Source organism: Cherax quadricarinatus, chromosome 21, assembly GCF_038502225.1.
Source record: "Cherax quadricarinatus isolate ZL_2023a chromosome 21, ASM3850222v1, whole genome shotgun sequence".
Taxonomy (NCBI): Eukaryota; Metazoa; Arthropoda; class Malacostraca; order Decapoda; family Parastacidae; genus Cherax; species Cherax quadricarinatus.
The window spans coordinates 17,429,328-17,444,260 of record NC_091312.1 but is presented as its reverse complement, the minus strand read 5'-3'; the positions used below and the strand labels follow the sequence as shown (position 1 = coordinate 17,444,260).

General features: G+C 38.5%; 1 protein-coding gene across 1 annotated transcript in view; it reads right to left on the bottom strand.

Moving 5' to 3' along the window:
- LOC128689127 (transmembrane anterior posterior transformation protein 1 homolog) overlaps nucleotides 1-12,066 on the bottom strand; it is a 52,690-nt gene extending 40,624 nt beyond the window's left edge. Inside the window, exons 1-4 of the mRNA XM_053777249.2 lie at nucleotides 11,908-12,066; nucleotides 8,456-8,577; nucleotides 1,822-1,952; nucleotides 1,375-1,563 (exon numbers count right to left, since the gene is read on the bottom strand). Of these exons, the coding sequence (XP_053633224.1) occupies nucleotides 1,375-1,563; nucleotides 1,822-1,952; nucleotides 8,456-8,577; nucleotides 11,908-11,983 (518 nt within the window). The 5' untranslated portion in view covers nucleotides 11,984-12,066. The remainder of the gene's footprint in view (nucleotides 1-1,374; nucleotides 1,564-1,821; nucleotides 1,953-8,455; nucleotides 8,578-11,907) is intronic.
- Between the last annotated feature and the right edge of the window lie 2,867 nt (nucleotides 12,067-14,933).

Genomic DNA, 14,933 nt, shown 5'->3' with positions numbered 1-14,933 from the left:
TAGGCTTTCTTAACTTGTTAATCTCACTCCAAAACTTTTTCTTATTTTCAACAAAATTTGTTGATAACATCTCACCCACTCTCTCATTTGCTCTCTTTTTACATTGCTTCACCACTCTCTTAACCTCTCTCTTTTTCTCCATATACTCTTCCCTCCTTACATCACTTCTACTTTGTAAAAACTTCTCATATGCTAACTTTTTCTCCCTTACTACTCTCTTCACATCATCATTCCACCAATCGCTCCTCTTCCCTCCCGCACCCACTTTCCTGTAACCACAAACTTCTGCTGAACAGTCTAACACTACATTTTTAAACCTACCCCATACCTCTTCGACCCCATTGCCTATGCTCTCATTAGCCCATCTATCCTCCAATAGCTGTTTATATCTTACCCTAACTGCCTCCTCTTTTAGTTTATAAACCTTCACCTCTCTCTTCCCTGATGCTTCTGTTCTCCTTGTATCCCATCTACCTTTTACTCTCAGTGTAGCTACAACTAGAAAGTGATCTGATATATCTGTGGCCCCTCTATAAACATGTACATCCTGAAGTCTACTCAACAGTCTTTTATCTACCAATACATAATCCAACAAACTACTGTCATTTCGTCCTACATCATATCTTGTATAGTTATATTTTATTATTCAAGAAATAGAGTAAATCTTTGATTTTTTGTGTGGTGATGAATTCAAAATGGAGGGCAAGTGAATGTAAGAGAGGCCTGAGGACATGTTTAATAAACATACGATATGTTGCGTTTGTGCCTAGAATGTCTACAGTGTTTATTTTGGAATGTGTTAAATTGGCCAAATTAAAGAATTCTGTGCACTTTATAGGGTAGTTCTGATAGTTGAATGGGCAGTTTCTTGTGATCAATTGATTGAATCGAAAGGATATTTGAGAAATAGCTAAGAATTTGGTTGAACCGATCAGGAGAATTGGCTTAAAAATAGGACTAAAGTGGGTAAAATCGCTAATGTGTAAATTGCAACCAGACTGCTAACTTTGTACCTAGGTAATTCCATGAGATTTTCATCAAATATTGTATTTTTAGTGTCATTACCTTCAGAAAAAGATTCTCAACCATTGCATACCTTTTTCTTTTTGAAAAATGCCAACACTATGAGCACTGTTACTTTAGAGCTTCCAACAGTGAAGGGGGTTAAAACTGAGTAGCACTTAAACTTAGTGCAGCCTCCAAATTAATCTATATCCTTCGAGACATGTAACTAAATCATGATTTCACAGGAAAAATGCTGGTATACATTCCATACTATTTAATACAAATAAATAAAAATGTAATAAATCATATTTTCTCGTTATTAAGTTAAAGTCAATAAAAAGTGTCACAACAAAAGTAATAATATCTCACCTATCTGCAATCTCCAGCATATTGAAGAACAAGTATAGCTTTATAGTTGACTGGGTTTTGATGATGTGATAGCAGACTGAAGTGTCAATATAACCCATTAAATAGCAACACACTAATACCATTACTCCTTTCAGCAAATCTACAATTTCTGCAGGCTTGAGAATTCTTCGATTTTTATTGAAGTACAATCTGTCAAGAAAAATTTCATAAGTAAATATAAATGCACAGAATAAAATATGTCATATACTATTGATTTGAATTTTAAATTTTTATTTGAAAATAGTATAGAAAAACAAACATTAAATATGATATCTATAGGTTGATGTACATTTTATAACCGCAGTAAGTCCCTAATGAAAAATATATTACTGTAAATCAAAAAAATAAATTGAATAAAACTAGAGATCAGTATTTTCATTATTTTATAACAAGATGGATAATGCTTACCCAAATAACTTTCTGATGGGACGTGTCATGAGGGACCATATGGCAAGGGCGAATCTAATAGGTAAAAAGGTGAAGACAAAGAAAAAGGAATCGGCACATTGGAAAAATCCATACGCAACAAATTTTTCAATCTGAAAGAAAGAAAATAAGATTACTATCACATATTCTATGGTACAAGGAAAATCTTTTGATGCTTAGGCATTCTGGCTATCGAACCTCTCTGAAGATTAAAGATTCTTTATTGCAGCATGATACAAAGTTTGTACAGAGATGGGTGACATTTAGGTGTGCATGCAAGAAGCATTTAGTGTGTAGAGCATTTCAGGCAAACTTAAGCCTATCTTAAGACTAATAAGGCAATAATTAAGTGATTGCTTGTATATACAGTCTGTAAGTGGTTGTAACAATAAATTTAGGAATTATTGTGCAATAAATGCTTTTATCAAGTTTAATTGTTTTAAGGATCACAAGTTGGCTTATAATTACAGGTAATGAGGATTCAAGCATATGAGCATATTTTGAATATACATTCGATATATTTAATGGTTGTGAGGTGCAGATAATGAGAATAAGAAAATATGTATATTGTTTTTCATATGCTTGTGGCAATGAGAGTATGAAAATATAGTTTCATCATATTTAGTAGTTGTTTGGATATGTTAGTATAAGAATGTGTTCTTTTTTTTACAGTAGTTTTGAAGATGCTGGCAGAGAGAGTGGCTCTGCAGAGATTTAGCAGGGAGTTTCAGAGTCTGGGTTCTCTTATGGACACTGAGTTTTTACAAAGATTAAGCTGCACACAGGGTATGTCACAGAGATTTTTGTGTCTAGTATTATGTCTGTGGGTTCTGTTGCAATTATCAAGGAAGTGTTTGAGGTGAGAATTAACAGAATTTACCAGGATATGATCTATACACTTTGAATATCCATTTTCAAACTAAATAAAAATACAGTTCAGAATCCTTTATATGAAATACTTAGGGCTGGAAGTGTTTTGGATTTCAAATTTTTTTGGATTTTGGAATATTTGTATATCTGCATCTACAAAAAGGGACAGCTTGGGGATGGGACCCAAGTCTAAATACTGTACTGCTTACAAAAAGAAGACAAATGCCCTCCAATTCTGACTGCCTAAGTTTTGGTAAAAAAATGAGTCTTTCCTAAAAGGAGGTAAAACACATTAAATTTACATGAAACAGCTCTAAAAATGTGCTAAATTCTCGCAAAACAGGACTAAAAAATGTGCTAACACTATTAGTTACAAAATATAAAAATAACACATTATGCATTGCTCTCACTCTCCAGATCTACTAAATCCCAATCAACCATCTCTTCCTCAGCGTGTGTAGCTGTTTCTTGTTGTGACTGGCCGTGGTCCCTGTCTACCCACCATCTCAATTCATACAAGTGGATGTGTCTACAGCTAGGACTACATATTGATTGGTGACGGGTTTTTTCATGTATTTTAAGAATATTTCATATTTACGTTTTTAAGTTTATTGATTACTATATACTTCATATTTGATAAATAGTAAACTTACTGTTATGCAGGCAACTGCATTATTGTAATAGTAATTGTTTAAATAATGTCAACACAGTAGTGAACATGCATTAGACCAGCCAACTGGACACATTAGACAAGCGACATGATTAGTGTCCTCTGGACTAATGATAAAAATCGAATATTTCTGCTAGTGTGAGTGTAATTTCAAGCTACTTCTAGTCCTCAAACCAATCAAAATCTTCTCTATTTCTGTAATATATCTTCCATTCTATCAAATAATACCAAGAAACTGAGAATAAAACCATAAAAAAACATTGAAAAATACACTGCAAATATGCTATTTTAAACCATACACACACAATCACATTTTTGTTTTTTCTATCATGCACTGCATGGGGCAGGATTTTTTTGATATGGTGCAAACTCACCATACAGACCCATGGATGGCATGGACCCTGAAACGGTTAATATCAGGATCATTGGTGGTAAGGGCAAACACCTAAAGTCGGTCCCTGACCAGCCAGGCTGTGGCTCGTACGTTGGATTGCGTGCAGCCAGCAGTAACAGCCTGGTTGATCAGGCTTTGATCCATCAGGAGGCCTGGTCACAGACTGGGCTGTGGGGGCGTTGACCCCTGGAACTCTCTCCAGGTAAGTAAAAATGTTAATACCGAGTGGTTTGATGGGAAACAGGCGAATTAGCCTACTGATACAACCCATAATTCATACACCATCGTCTGGTTTACCTTAGCCTACCCGTGTTAAGCACTAATGAACTTTTACTATTAATGATCATTTTTATTTATTCATTATTTTATACAAAGTAGTTTACACAATTCATTATTAGGTCATATACAGGAGATTAGTTTACTGTCTAGTATCAAAACACTTCTCTAGGCTTAGGCTGAGGCCTATGAATAACGTAAGTTTCTACCTCCAAAATGTTGGGTAAATATTCAAGATTTATTTTGGGAAAAGAAAAATAGCGTTTTTGACGCCGTAAAATATGGTAAATGCTGTTGACAGTAAGTACAAATATGAAGTTCATCTGTTTCAGCACAACAGATGGAGGATTGAGCCTCCACTACGTCTTGCATGGAATGATACATTTGAGAAGTGCTACGTCAACACTAAAAACTTTTGGATTTTGGAGTTTGCAGATTTTGGATTTTTGGATAAAGAATTCTGTACTGTACTATAAAAAATGCATTGTAGATGAATTAAGCATAATATGGGATATATCAGATTTTGATACAGTACTACAGGAGAATATCACAGGTCACCTGATACAGATACTTTAAGGTGATAAATACTGTGGCGGAGTTTAAACCTGTAAGGTCACCCTATAAAGCAGTGGTTAGTCAATTCTGAGCTTCTTTTCAACATGAAAATTATTGGCTTCACTGTGATGCTGGTGAAGCCACTTAAATAAACTTGGTCCAAATAAGAGTTCCGAGACCCACACAAAATTTTAACTTAATAAAATTTTAGAATTTTGTTTTTCTTTGCCTTAAGTCATATGCTGTACCACACTCATTCAGGAAAGCCATCTGTCTCTCTAAAGATGCTCATTCTGTTGGATGAAAACACTGTACAGTTAATCCTCAATTAATAAGTGAGTTATGTACCTGAAAATAGGCACATAACTTAAACATAATGTTACATGAAGAGGCGAACATCTGGGATTGCAAGGTTATGTTCCACACACATTTTCAAATTTGCCAAACAATTTTTTTAAATTCTAATAAACAAAAATTAATAAAAATTATATTGCTGTTTTTGCTTGTTGACATAAGAGTTTGTGAAGTGGGCTGAGGTGGATGGCTATGGTTCTTGTGCTGAAGTGGATGCAAGCTTATAATTAATGATTGTACTGGAGTGTTCAGGTCATGTAATGCATCTGGTCTGTTACCCTGCAATATTTTATATGGCTGATGATAAGACATCATTTCTTGTTACAAAAACCTCCTCAGAGCAATGAGTCTAGATGTATTAGGGTCCTCTGCAGTGAAAAAGTCTGCAATTTTACCTATCGCATGGAATAGCTTACATAACTGTTACAGTATTAAATGTTTATAGGGCAATGTGTGGTGTAAATATTATGCAGAAAATTCGGAGTGTAGAAATTAGGAGAAGGTGTGGAGTTAATAAAAGCATTAGTCAGAGGGCAGAAGAGGGGTTGTTGAGGTGGTTTGGTCATTTAGAGAGAATGGATCAAAGTAGAATGACATGGAAAGCATATAAATCTATAGGGGAAGGAAAGAGGGGTAGGGGTCGTCCTCGAAAGGGTTGGAAAGAGGGGGTAAAGGAGGTTTTGTGGGCGAGGGGCTTGGACTTCCAGCAAGCGTGCATGAGCGTGTTAGATAGGAGTGAATGGAGACGAATGATACTTGGGACCTGACGATCTGTTGGAGTGTGAGCAGGGTAATATTTAGTGAAGGGATTCAGGGAAACCAGTTATTTTCTTATAGTCGGACTTGAGTCCTGGAAATGGGAAGTATGCCTGCACTTTAAAGGAGGGGTTTGGGATATTGGCAGTTTGGAGGGATATGTTGTGTATCTTTATACGTATATGCTTCTAAACTGTTGTATTCTGAGCACCTCTGCAAAAGCAGTGATAATGTGTGAGTGTGGTGAAAGTGTTGAATGATGATGAAAGTATTTTCTTTTTGGGGATTTTCTTTCTTTTTTGGGTCACCCTGCCTCGGTGGGAGACGACCAACTTGTTGAAAAAAAAAAAAAAAAAATACACAGGTTCTTCTCCACACTGTTTTCTGTTCTCTGCCTCTTTCCTAACAGTACAGTGGACCCCCGCATAGCGACCTTAATCCGTGCAAGAGGGCTGGCTGTTATGCGAAATGTTCGCTATGTGAATGAATTTTCCCCATAAGAAATAATGGAAATCAAATTAATCCGTGCAAGACACCCAAAAGTTTGAAAAAAAAAATTTTACCACATGAAATATGCATTTTCCTACACACAAAGAGAAGGATACATGCACAATAGTAGAGTAGTACATGCACAATATATATTGTGCATGTACTACTCTACTAAATGAAGAATAAATGACACTTACCTTTATTGAAGATGCAGCAATGACTGATGAGACACTGTGTCCTGGGAGTGCCTTTTCCTCCTGAGTACTGTAGGTCCTGTTTGGTATTTTCTTCCAGAACAGGCCTTATCACACTGTGTATGTCACTACGATTCTTAAATCTCTCAAACCAACCTTTGCTGGCTCTAAATTCACCAATATGAGCACTAGTTCCAGGCATTTTCCCTGTTCACCTGGGTGTTAGTCGACTGGTGTGGGTTGCATCCTGGGAGACAAGATTAAGGACCCCAATGGAAATAAGTTAGACAGTCTTCGATGACACTGACTTTTTTGGGCTATCCTGGGTGGCAAATCCTCTGGGGTTAATTGTTTCTTGGTATTCTCAATAAGCCACACCAACAACGGTGCTACAGCAGCAGCAGCAGCAGCTGACGATGTTACAGCAGCAGCAGACGATGCTACAGCAGCAGCAGCAGCAGACGATGCTACAGCAGCAACAGACGATGCTACAGCAGCAGCAGACGATGCTACAGCAGCAACTGACGATGTTACAGCAGCAGCAGACGATGCTACAGCAGCAGCAGCAGCAGACGATGCTACAGCAGCAGCAGCAGCTGACGGTGGTACAGCAGCAACAGACGATGCTACAGCAGCAACAGACGATGCTACAGCAGCAGCAGACGATGCTACAGCAGCAGCAGATGATGCTACAGCAGCAGCAGATGGTACTACAGCAGCAGGAGCAGCTGACGGTGGTACAGCAGCAGCAGCTGACAGTGCAGCAGCAGCTGACGGTGATACAGCAGCAGCAGCAGCTGTACCACCAATAGTAGCGATGGTTGATTGGGGTTTATTATACAACCTGGCCAGCTCGGAGACACGCACTCCACTTTCATACTTATCAATGATCTTTTTCTTCATCTCCATAGTAATTCTCACCCTTATTGCTGTAGGGTTGGCACTAGAAGCTTTCTTGGGGCCCATGGTCACTTATTTTCCAGAAAAAAATCACCAAAAACACTGTAATAATACAAAATGTTCCGATTGTATGCTTGGATGTTACCGCGGAGGCTGGCTGGTAAACAATGCCACCCGCGGAACATGTGAGCGTGGCTCAGGCCGCACATTGGACGCGTCTCGGACGAAGGCCGCTGAGCGGGTTTTTGGGCGCTATGCGGGGCAAAATTTTAGCGATCAAAGCGTCCGCTATGCGGATTGTCCGCTATGCAAGGCGTCCGTTATGCGGGGGTCCACTGTATGTGCTTCATCACCCTCTTCTAACAGTTCATTTATATCTACTTCACGTTTATCTTCAAAGCCCTCACCTCTCACTATTCGTGTCAAAGCCACAATTTCCTGGACATGACCCCTTACTGAGAAAAATCCAGAAAAAGTATTCACCACAAAAAGCCAAAAATGACCTCGGTCTGCCTTGATGGTTGACTAGGGCACTTTACCCCATAACACCTTGATGTGCGTGCTGTAAGTGCATCTATAATGTCAAATAAACGCCAGCCTCTGGTTATGGCAGTGTCCTAGCTGACATCTAATGTTGTGACAAGTTTTTCCATGACCTTGCATGTGTAGTACACAGCAGAGCTCTGCTCCTGTAGCTACAAATAGGTAATTATAATTAAAAATATGCTGCTGTGAGTAGCTATCATCTTCAACTACTTTCAGTAAATGGTAAAGAAATGTACAAGTACAGTAGAGTGTTTATAATCAACAGCTAAACTGCAAAACTAAAAACCAATCATGCTCAACAAAAAAGCACAACATAGTCTGAACAGATAACATGTCCTCAACATAAGTAAACTAAGTACACCAAACAGATCAAAGTCTGTCAGACATTCATCTGATGTTGGAATATTTTATATTCAATCAAGAATTCAGTGTGCAACATACTGGGCTCATCTGAAGAGTGGGAATTTTCACTTCTAGAAGTATGAAAAATTGTAAATATTGAAAAATAAGTCATATTGTATTAATTTTTATGAGTTTCCATCAGATTTTCATAAACTGGACTAACTGCTCATCAGTAAATGTAAAACAAATGCTTGAAAACCATAAGCTTACCTCTCGTGGAATCTTAAAGAAAGTATAAACTTTCTCTCGACGTGCTGTATATCTCTCTTCATCATTTTCAAGCAAATAACCTCGGCGTAGTTCTGATTTGATGTAGTCTCTAAAGGACAATCCTGAAAGTTTGGTAACACATATAGTATACAACACCCAATAATTAGTACCATATACTGTAGCTATAATTTTTTTTTTAAGAGTAATAACAAATACATAGGCACTACCTACAGCAATCCCTCTAATTTGTAAATTGCAGAACTCCTATGAGCTGCTTCTTCTTCTTATGACCAGAGTCTTTGGTAAGATGGATAAGGAAGAAGGATGGGTAAGGATAGAAATATTGGAAAAGGGTGGGAGGGGGGAGAGAGGTAGGATATAAAAGGTAAGTGGCCCAACCACTTTGGTGCAATTTAAAAAGTGTATGTGGAATAATAAAATATTCTTGAAGGGGTATAATACTAACCCATCAGAGTCACATAGATATAACAGATATATAAGTACATGACTCTGAATTGGTAGTAATTATACAAGTTGCAATTGCTTTTTTTTTCTGCGATTGCACAACGAATATTTAAATGACAATGAAGGCGATAATTGTCTGGACAATTCGTAAAGAATTACTTGACACGTTAGCTTCTTACAAGGTGGTGTCCCATCATAGTAAATGTAGCATAATTTTAACAGTAGAATGCTATACAAGATATCTCCCTAATTGGGGGTGATGATTTTCTTAGTATACATAGAAGGTTTCTGGTGTTACCCAATATTAGAAGATCAGTATGAGCTTTCATACTAATATTCTAAAAAAAAAAAAAAAAAAAAACCTTTACGATTCGTCTGCAGCTTAAAATTATTTTAGATGGAAACAAAGTTCTTTTTATCATATGTCTAAGGATTAGTTGACAAAAACTTGACCGTATGTGGACTAGTACACTGTACAACTTACAGGTTTCCAAATAAACTAATTACCATGGTGAATGTTAAACATTTTTAGTGTGTAAACATGAGTCAATTAATGTACTGTATGATAGCATTTTATGTTCAATGTGTTTAAGTACACAGACATATTGTATATACATGAGATACACCTGTGATTGGTTTCAAGTCTTCCTACTTCTGCAGTCTCACCTAGGACCAGGTTTCTCTGGTGACTGCCTGGTTAACTAGGCAGCCCACTGGCCCACATATCCATCACTTATCTGACACTTAGCAGAGGTAGTATAGTGATCCATTTCCCTCTTTGAAGACTTCTACATTTCTTCCTGCAGTATTTTTGATGTCTGACAGCAGCGCTTTGAATAGTCAAGGTCCACAGATGCTGATACAGTGTTTTTTTATTCTGCCTATTGTTCCTCTCTTTCTCAGTAAGTATATTTTACACATACTCCCATATCTCACACTCCAGTACGTTGTTATGGTAGTGTGCAGTTTTGGAACCAGGCCCTCTGGTATCTTTTATTTAGAGGAGGGCCCCACTTATGCAGTAGGTTAGGTTCTGGGCTACTGCTGTAAAGTGAAACATAGCCTTCTTTCACTTTCAAATACATATAAAAGCCTAATAATTTGTTTACACTATCATATATTGAGCAACAGAGCTAGGCCTTAGAAATGCATATACAGTACACACATTACTTACTTTAAAATATTTTTGTCCTTAGCTTATAATGAGTGGTGAATATATTTATTGTACAAAGTCTAAATTAAAGAAGAATGGGTACAATTGAAAATCCTGTATTAGTAAAATACTGTACAGCGAAACACTGTAAAATGAGGCCAGCCTATACCACATATACATTATCTCTCCTTTCTAGAGTGCTCATAAACCTCCTGTGAGAGGATTATCTAACGAAAATTATGTCCTCCCAATTATTTATTATTACATTAATGGGGAAGCACTAAACCAGTTGGGTTCATACAGGTCTTAGGAATGGAAGGCAATCAGGATCAATCACCAGCCCTAACCGGCATTAAAGATGGTCTCATGAGGATGGAGATGTCCTCCCAACTGTCTGCCTCTTCTTTGTGATATTTCCATTGTTATATCCAAAGTGAGGTTGTATGTGGTAAATGACATTGTAGGAGAACTTTAGTCATCACTGTGAATGTAGTCATCTATATGAGTGAAAAAATGCATCATTCTGTGCAATGGTGATACTGTCTGTGTAAGAAACAACTGCAGACCTGCTGTGAAGATTCAAGTAGAGTTTACAGTTAGGGCCAGATTAAAGCATGGGCTTTAGGGGCTGCAGTCCAGGGGCCTCCACCAGCTGGAGAGCCTCCACCAGCTGGAGGGCCTCCACCAGCTGGAGGGCCTCCAGAGATTAAGTGAAAAGTGTTCACAATTTGTTTCCAAGAAATTATGCAAAGCAAATGTTTGGATTTTAATTGTTGTTAGCATTGTAAAAATAAATATATTTCTTTAACTTGTTTTCCTTCTGAAAATATCACTGGGGGCCCCTCACAATACCTGTAACCCAGGGGACTACAAAATCTTAATCCAGCTCTGCTTACAACTAATGCTGTGAAAACATTTTATGAACAACCATTCTGAACTATGGAGACGTTAGGTAAACATAGTTAGCTCTTGATATAAGCTTGTAAACTGTCACACAGATCATAGTAACAACACAATGTTGCACATCTATCAAACTAAACAAAAATACAATCCACCAGTTTATCTATGCCAAAAATTTAGTTTTGTGTCTCACACATAAGTAGTTTAGCATACATGGGTGACACAAGCACGACAGCAAATATTTATCTAAAAAAGTAATTTATATTCATATTACAATTGCAAAAATAATAATGAAAAAAAAAAAAAACAGATGGACATGAATTTCACCTAAGCCTGTATACCTATAGTTACTTTTACCCTGGAAGTAATAATATAAATAATCAAATCGGCTCTGGTGGCCTGGTGGCTAACGCTCTCGCTTCACACGGCGAAGGCCTGGGTTAGATTCCCAGCCAGAGTAGAAACATTGGGCGTGTTTCTTTCCACCTGTTGTCTATGTTCCCCATCAGTAAAATGGGTACCTGGGTGTTAGTCGACTGGTGTGGGTCGCATCCTGGGACACTGACCTAATTTGCCCGACATGCTGAGCATAACAAGCGGCTTTCTATATAGTAGTATGTCATTGACTGTATACCTTGTATATGTACTTGTAGTAAATAAAAATATTATTATTATTATTATAGACTTCTTCTTATCCTCATATGGTATTATTGTCATTGTTTACGGTGACCAGAATTAGAGTAAGTTTCATCCTACTGAAGGAAATCATTAAATTCATACGGATCATAATGCGTCCGGGGAACTGAGAGGAAGCCATGTATGGCCGAAGAAAGTGGAGGGTAGCTCCAATTTCATGGATCAAGAGTCCTTCAGTGTCAAGGAACCTTCATTCACGGGACAATGATTAACGACAGCATGCAAATAGTTCTCATACCTCTAAGATGATTTAACTCAGTCTCTGCGATAGGCGTATGCTTAATACCATCACCCTTGTCCCCCATCATGCTCATGTCGGTAAAAAAAAAAAAAAAACAGGTTAGGTCGTCGATAGTGATAAGATACCTATCACACAACCATTTGTTTACAAACTTAGTGCCCGTGTCCGTATCCATCGTCCCTGACGTACTTCCATGCAACATTTGTATAAGAAATAATAAATACATAAAATCGATCACCATATAAGTTTCATACTCTTTCAATATACGCTAAGTGATTGTCTAAATTCATCAAGAAGGTTAAAAAAAAATTATTTTGTTTATAGTTACATCACATTGAAATATTCGGACATCGCACAATTATTCATAGAAAATTGGTGTTTTAGGGCTAACAAACATATACTTTGCAACTTCCACTAGCCCATCATCATGGCCATCATTATCATCACCGCCAGACACCATGAACTGCATAATAATTTTGTTTAAATTGTTTAAGCATCTTGGATATATCATAAATAAGAAGTATTATTTGTTTAACACATTAGCCTTTTCTAACCAGGACAAGGTGACTCCTCAAAGACAACATATTCATACCCAGAAGGACAAAGAAATCAACCAATGCACGACATCTTCCCAGGCTTCCAGAAAAAAATGGCACTCAGATTAAGGTTTATGCGGGAAATCTCTACACGGGCAGTCTACTTATACATGATTTTGCTTGGGCGCTCGTGGCTCGGTTGATAACATCCTTAGTTCACACACTGAGGGACCGTGGATCACTCCCCGGCATGGATGGAACATTGGAACATTAGACATGATTCCTTACACCTACTGCCTCTATTCACCTAGCAGCAAGTAGGTACCTGAGGTGTTAGTCGACTGTTGTGGGTAGCACCCTGGGGGATAAGATTTAAAGACCCAAATTAAAATAAGAGACAGTCCCCGATGACACACTAGCTACATTAAATTAAAAATATTTTTAAAGAGCTATATAAATACAGTAGCTATAGATTCCAAATGATTACATACTGGGTTTAATCAAATTACAATACCGATATAAGTAGATACAATATAAGACTTGAGAAAACCATTAATTATGCAAATACATTTAGGGCAAACTACTCATAAGGTAATCATAAGGTTTGCTAGCTACTTAATTTTAGATCTAGAGTAAAATTTAAGTTAGACTAGCTTGGGTAATACAAAACATCCGTAAGTACAGTGGACAGGTTGCAAATGAAGAAATGATAAATTACAAATAAATAAGCATGAGAATTTATAAAGATGTTGGTAGACATGGAATTTCTGGCATTTTCAGGCAGAGAGTTTCAAATTTTTGGGCCTTTTATCTTCACGGAGTTTTTAAATAAGTTGAATCATACATGTGGAATGTCTAAGATATATTTATTCCATGTTCTGTGTTCATATATTCTATTGCAGGTCTCCAGATAGAATTTAAGTTCCGAGTTAACGTTAGTGTCCTGGTGGCAGCGTCCACAGTAGAAAGTGTGAATATTGTACCTGGAGTTTTACCTGGAGAGAGTTCCGGGGGCCAGCGCCCCTGCGGCTCGGTCTGTATAGGTTAAGTAAATTTAAACTTTTGAATAAAGGTGTACTCACCTAGTTGAGGCTGCAGGGGCCGAGTCCAAGCTCCTGGCCCTGCCTCTTCACTGGTCGCTACTAGGTCACTCTCCCTGAACCCTGAGCTTTATCATACCTCTGCTTAAAGCTATGTATGGATCCTGCCTCCACTACATCGCTTCCCAAACTATTCCACTTCCTGACTACTCTGTGGCTGAAGAAATACTTCCTAGCACCCCTGTGATTCATCTGTGTCTTCAACTTCCAACTGTGTCCCCTTGTTACTGTGTCCAATCTCTGGAACATCTTGTCTTTGCCCACTTTGTCAATTCCTCTCAGCATTTTGTATGTTGTTATCATGTCCCCCCTATCTCTCCTGTCCTCCAGTGTCGTCAGGTTGATTTCCCTTAACCTCTCCTCGTAGGACATACCTCTTAGCTCTGGGACTAGTCTTGTTGCAAACCTTTACACTTTCTCTAGTTTCTTTACGTGCTTGGCTAGGTGTGGGTTCCAAACTGGTGCCGCATATGGGCCTAACGTACACGGTGTACAGGGTCCTGAACGATCCTTATTAAGATGTCGGAATGCTGTTCTGAGGTTTGCTAGGCGCTCATATGCTACAGCAGTTATTTGGTTGATGTGCACTTCAGGAAATGTGCCTGGTGTTATACTCACCCCAAGATCTTTTTCCTTGAGTGAGGTTTGTAGTCTCTGGCCCCCTAGACTGTACTCCGTCTGTGGTCTTCTTTGCCCTTCCCAAATCTTCATGACTTTGCACTTGGTGGGATTGAACCCCAGGAGCCAATTGCTGGACCAGGTCTGCCTGGTCTTCGATCGAATGAATTCTTCTCATGAACTTCACGTCATCTGCAAACAGGGACACCTCGGAGCCTATTCCTTCCGTCATGTCGTTCTGTACTCACCTAATTGTACTCACCTAATTGTGGTTGCAGGGGTCGAGACTCAGCTCCTGGCCCCGCCTCTTCACTGATCGCTACTAGGTCCTCTCCCTCTCTGCTTCCTGAGCTTTGTCATACCTCTTCTTAAAACTATGTATGGTTCCTGCCTCCACTACTTAACTTGTTAGGCTATTCCACTTCCTGACGACTCTATGACTGAAGAAATACTTCCTACCGTCCCTGTGACTCGTCTGAGTCTTCAGCTTCCAGTTGTGACCCCTTGTTTCTGTGTCCCCTCTGTGGAACATCCTATCTCTGTCCACCTTGTCTATTCCCCGCAGCATCTTGTATGCCGTTATCATGTCTCCCCTGACCCTTCTGTCCTCCAGTGTCGTCAGTCCGATTTCCCTCAACCTTTCCTCGTACGACATTCCCCTGAGCTCTGGGACTAGCCTTGTTGCAAACCTTTGTACTTTCTCTAACTTCTTGACGTGCTTGACCAGGTGTGGGTTACAGACTGGTGCTGCATACTCCAGTATGGGCCT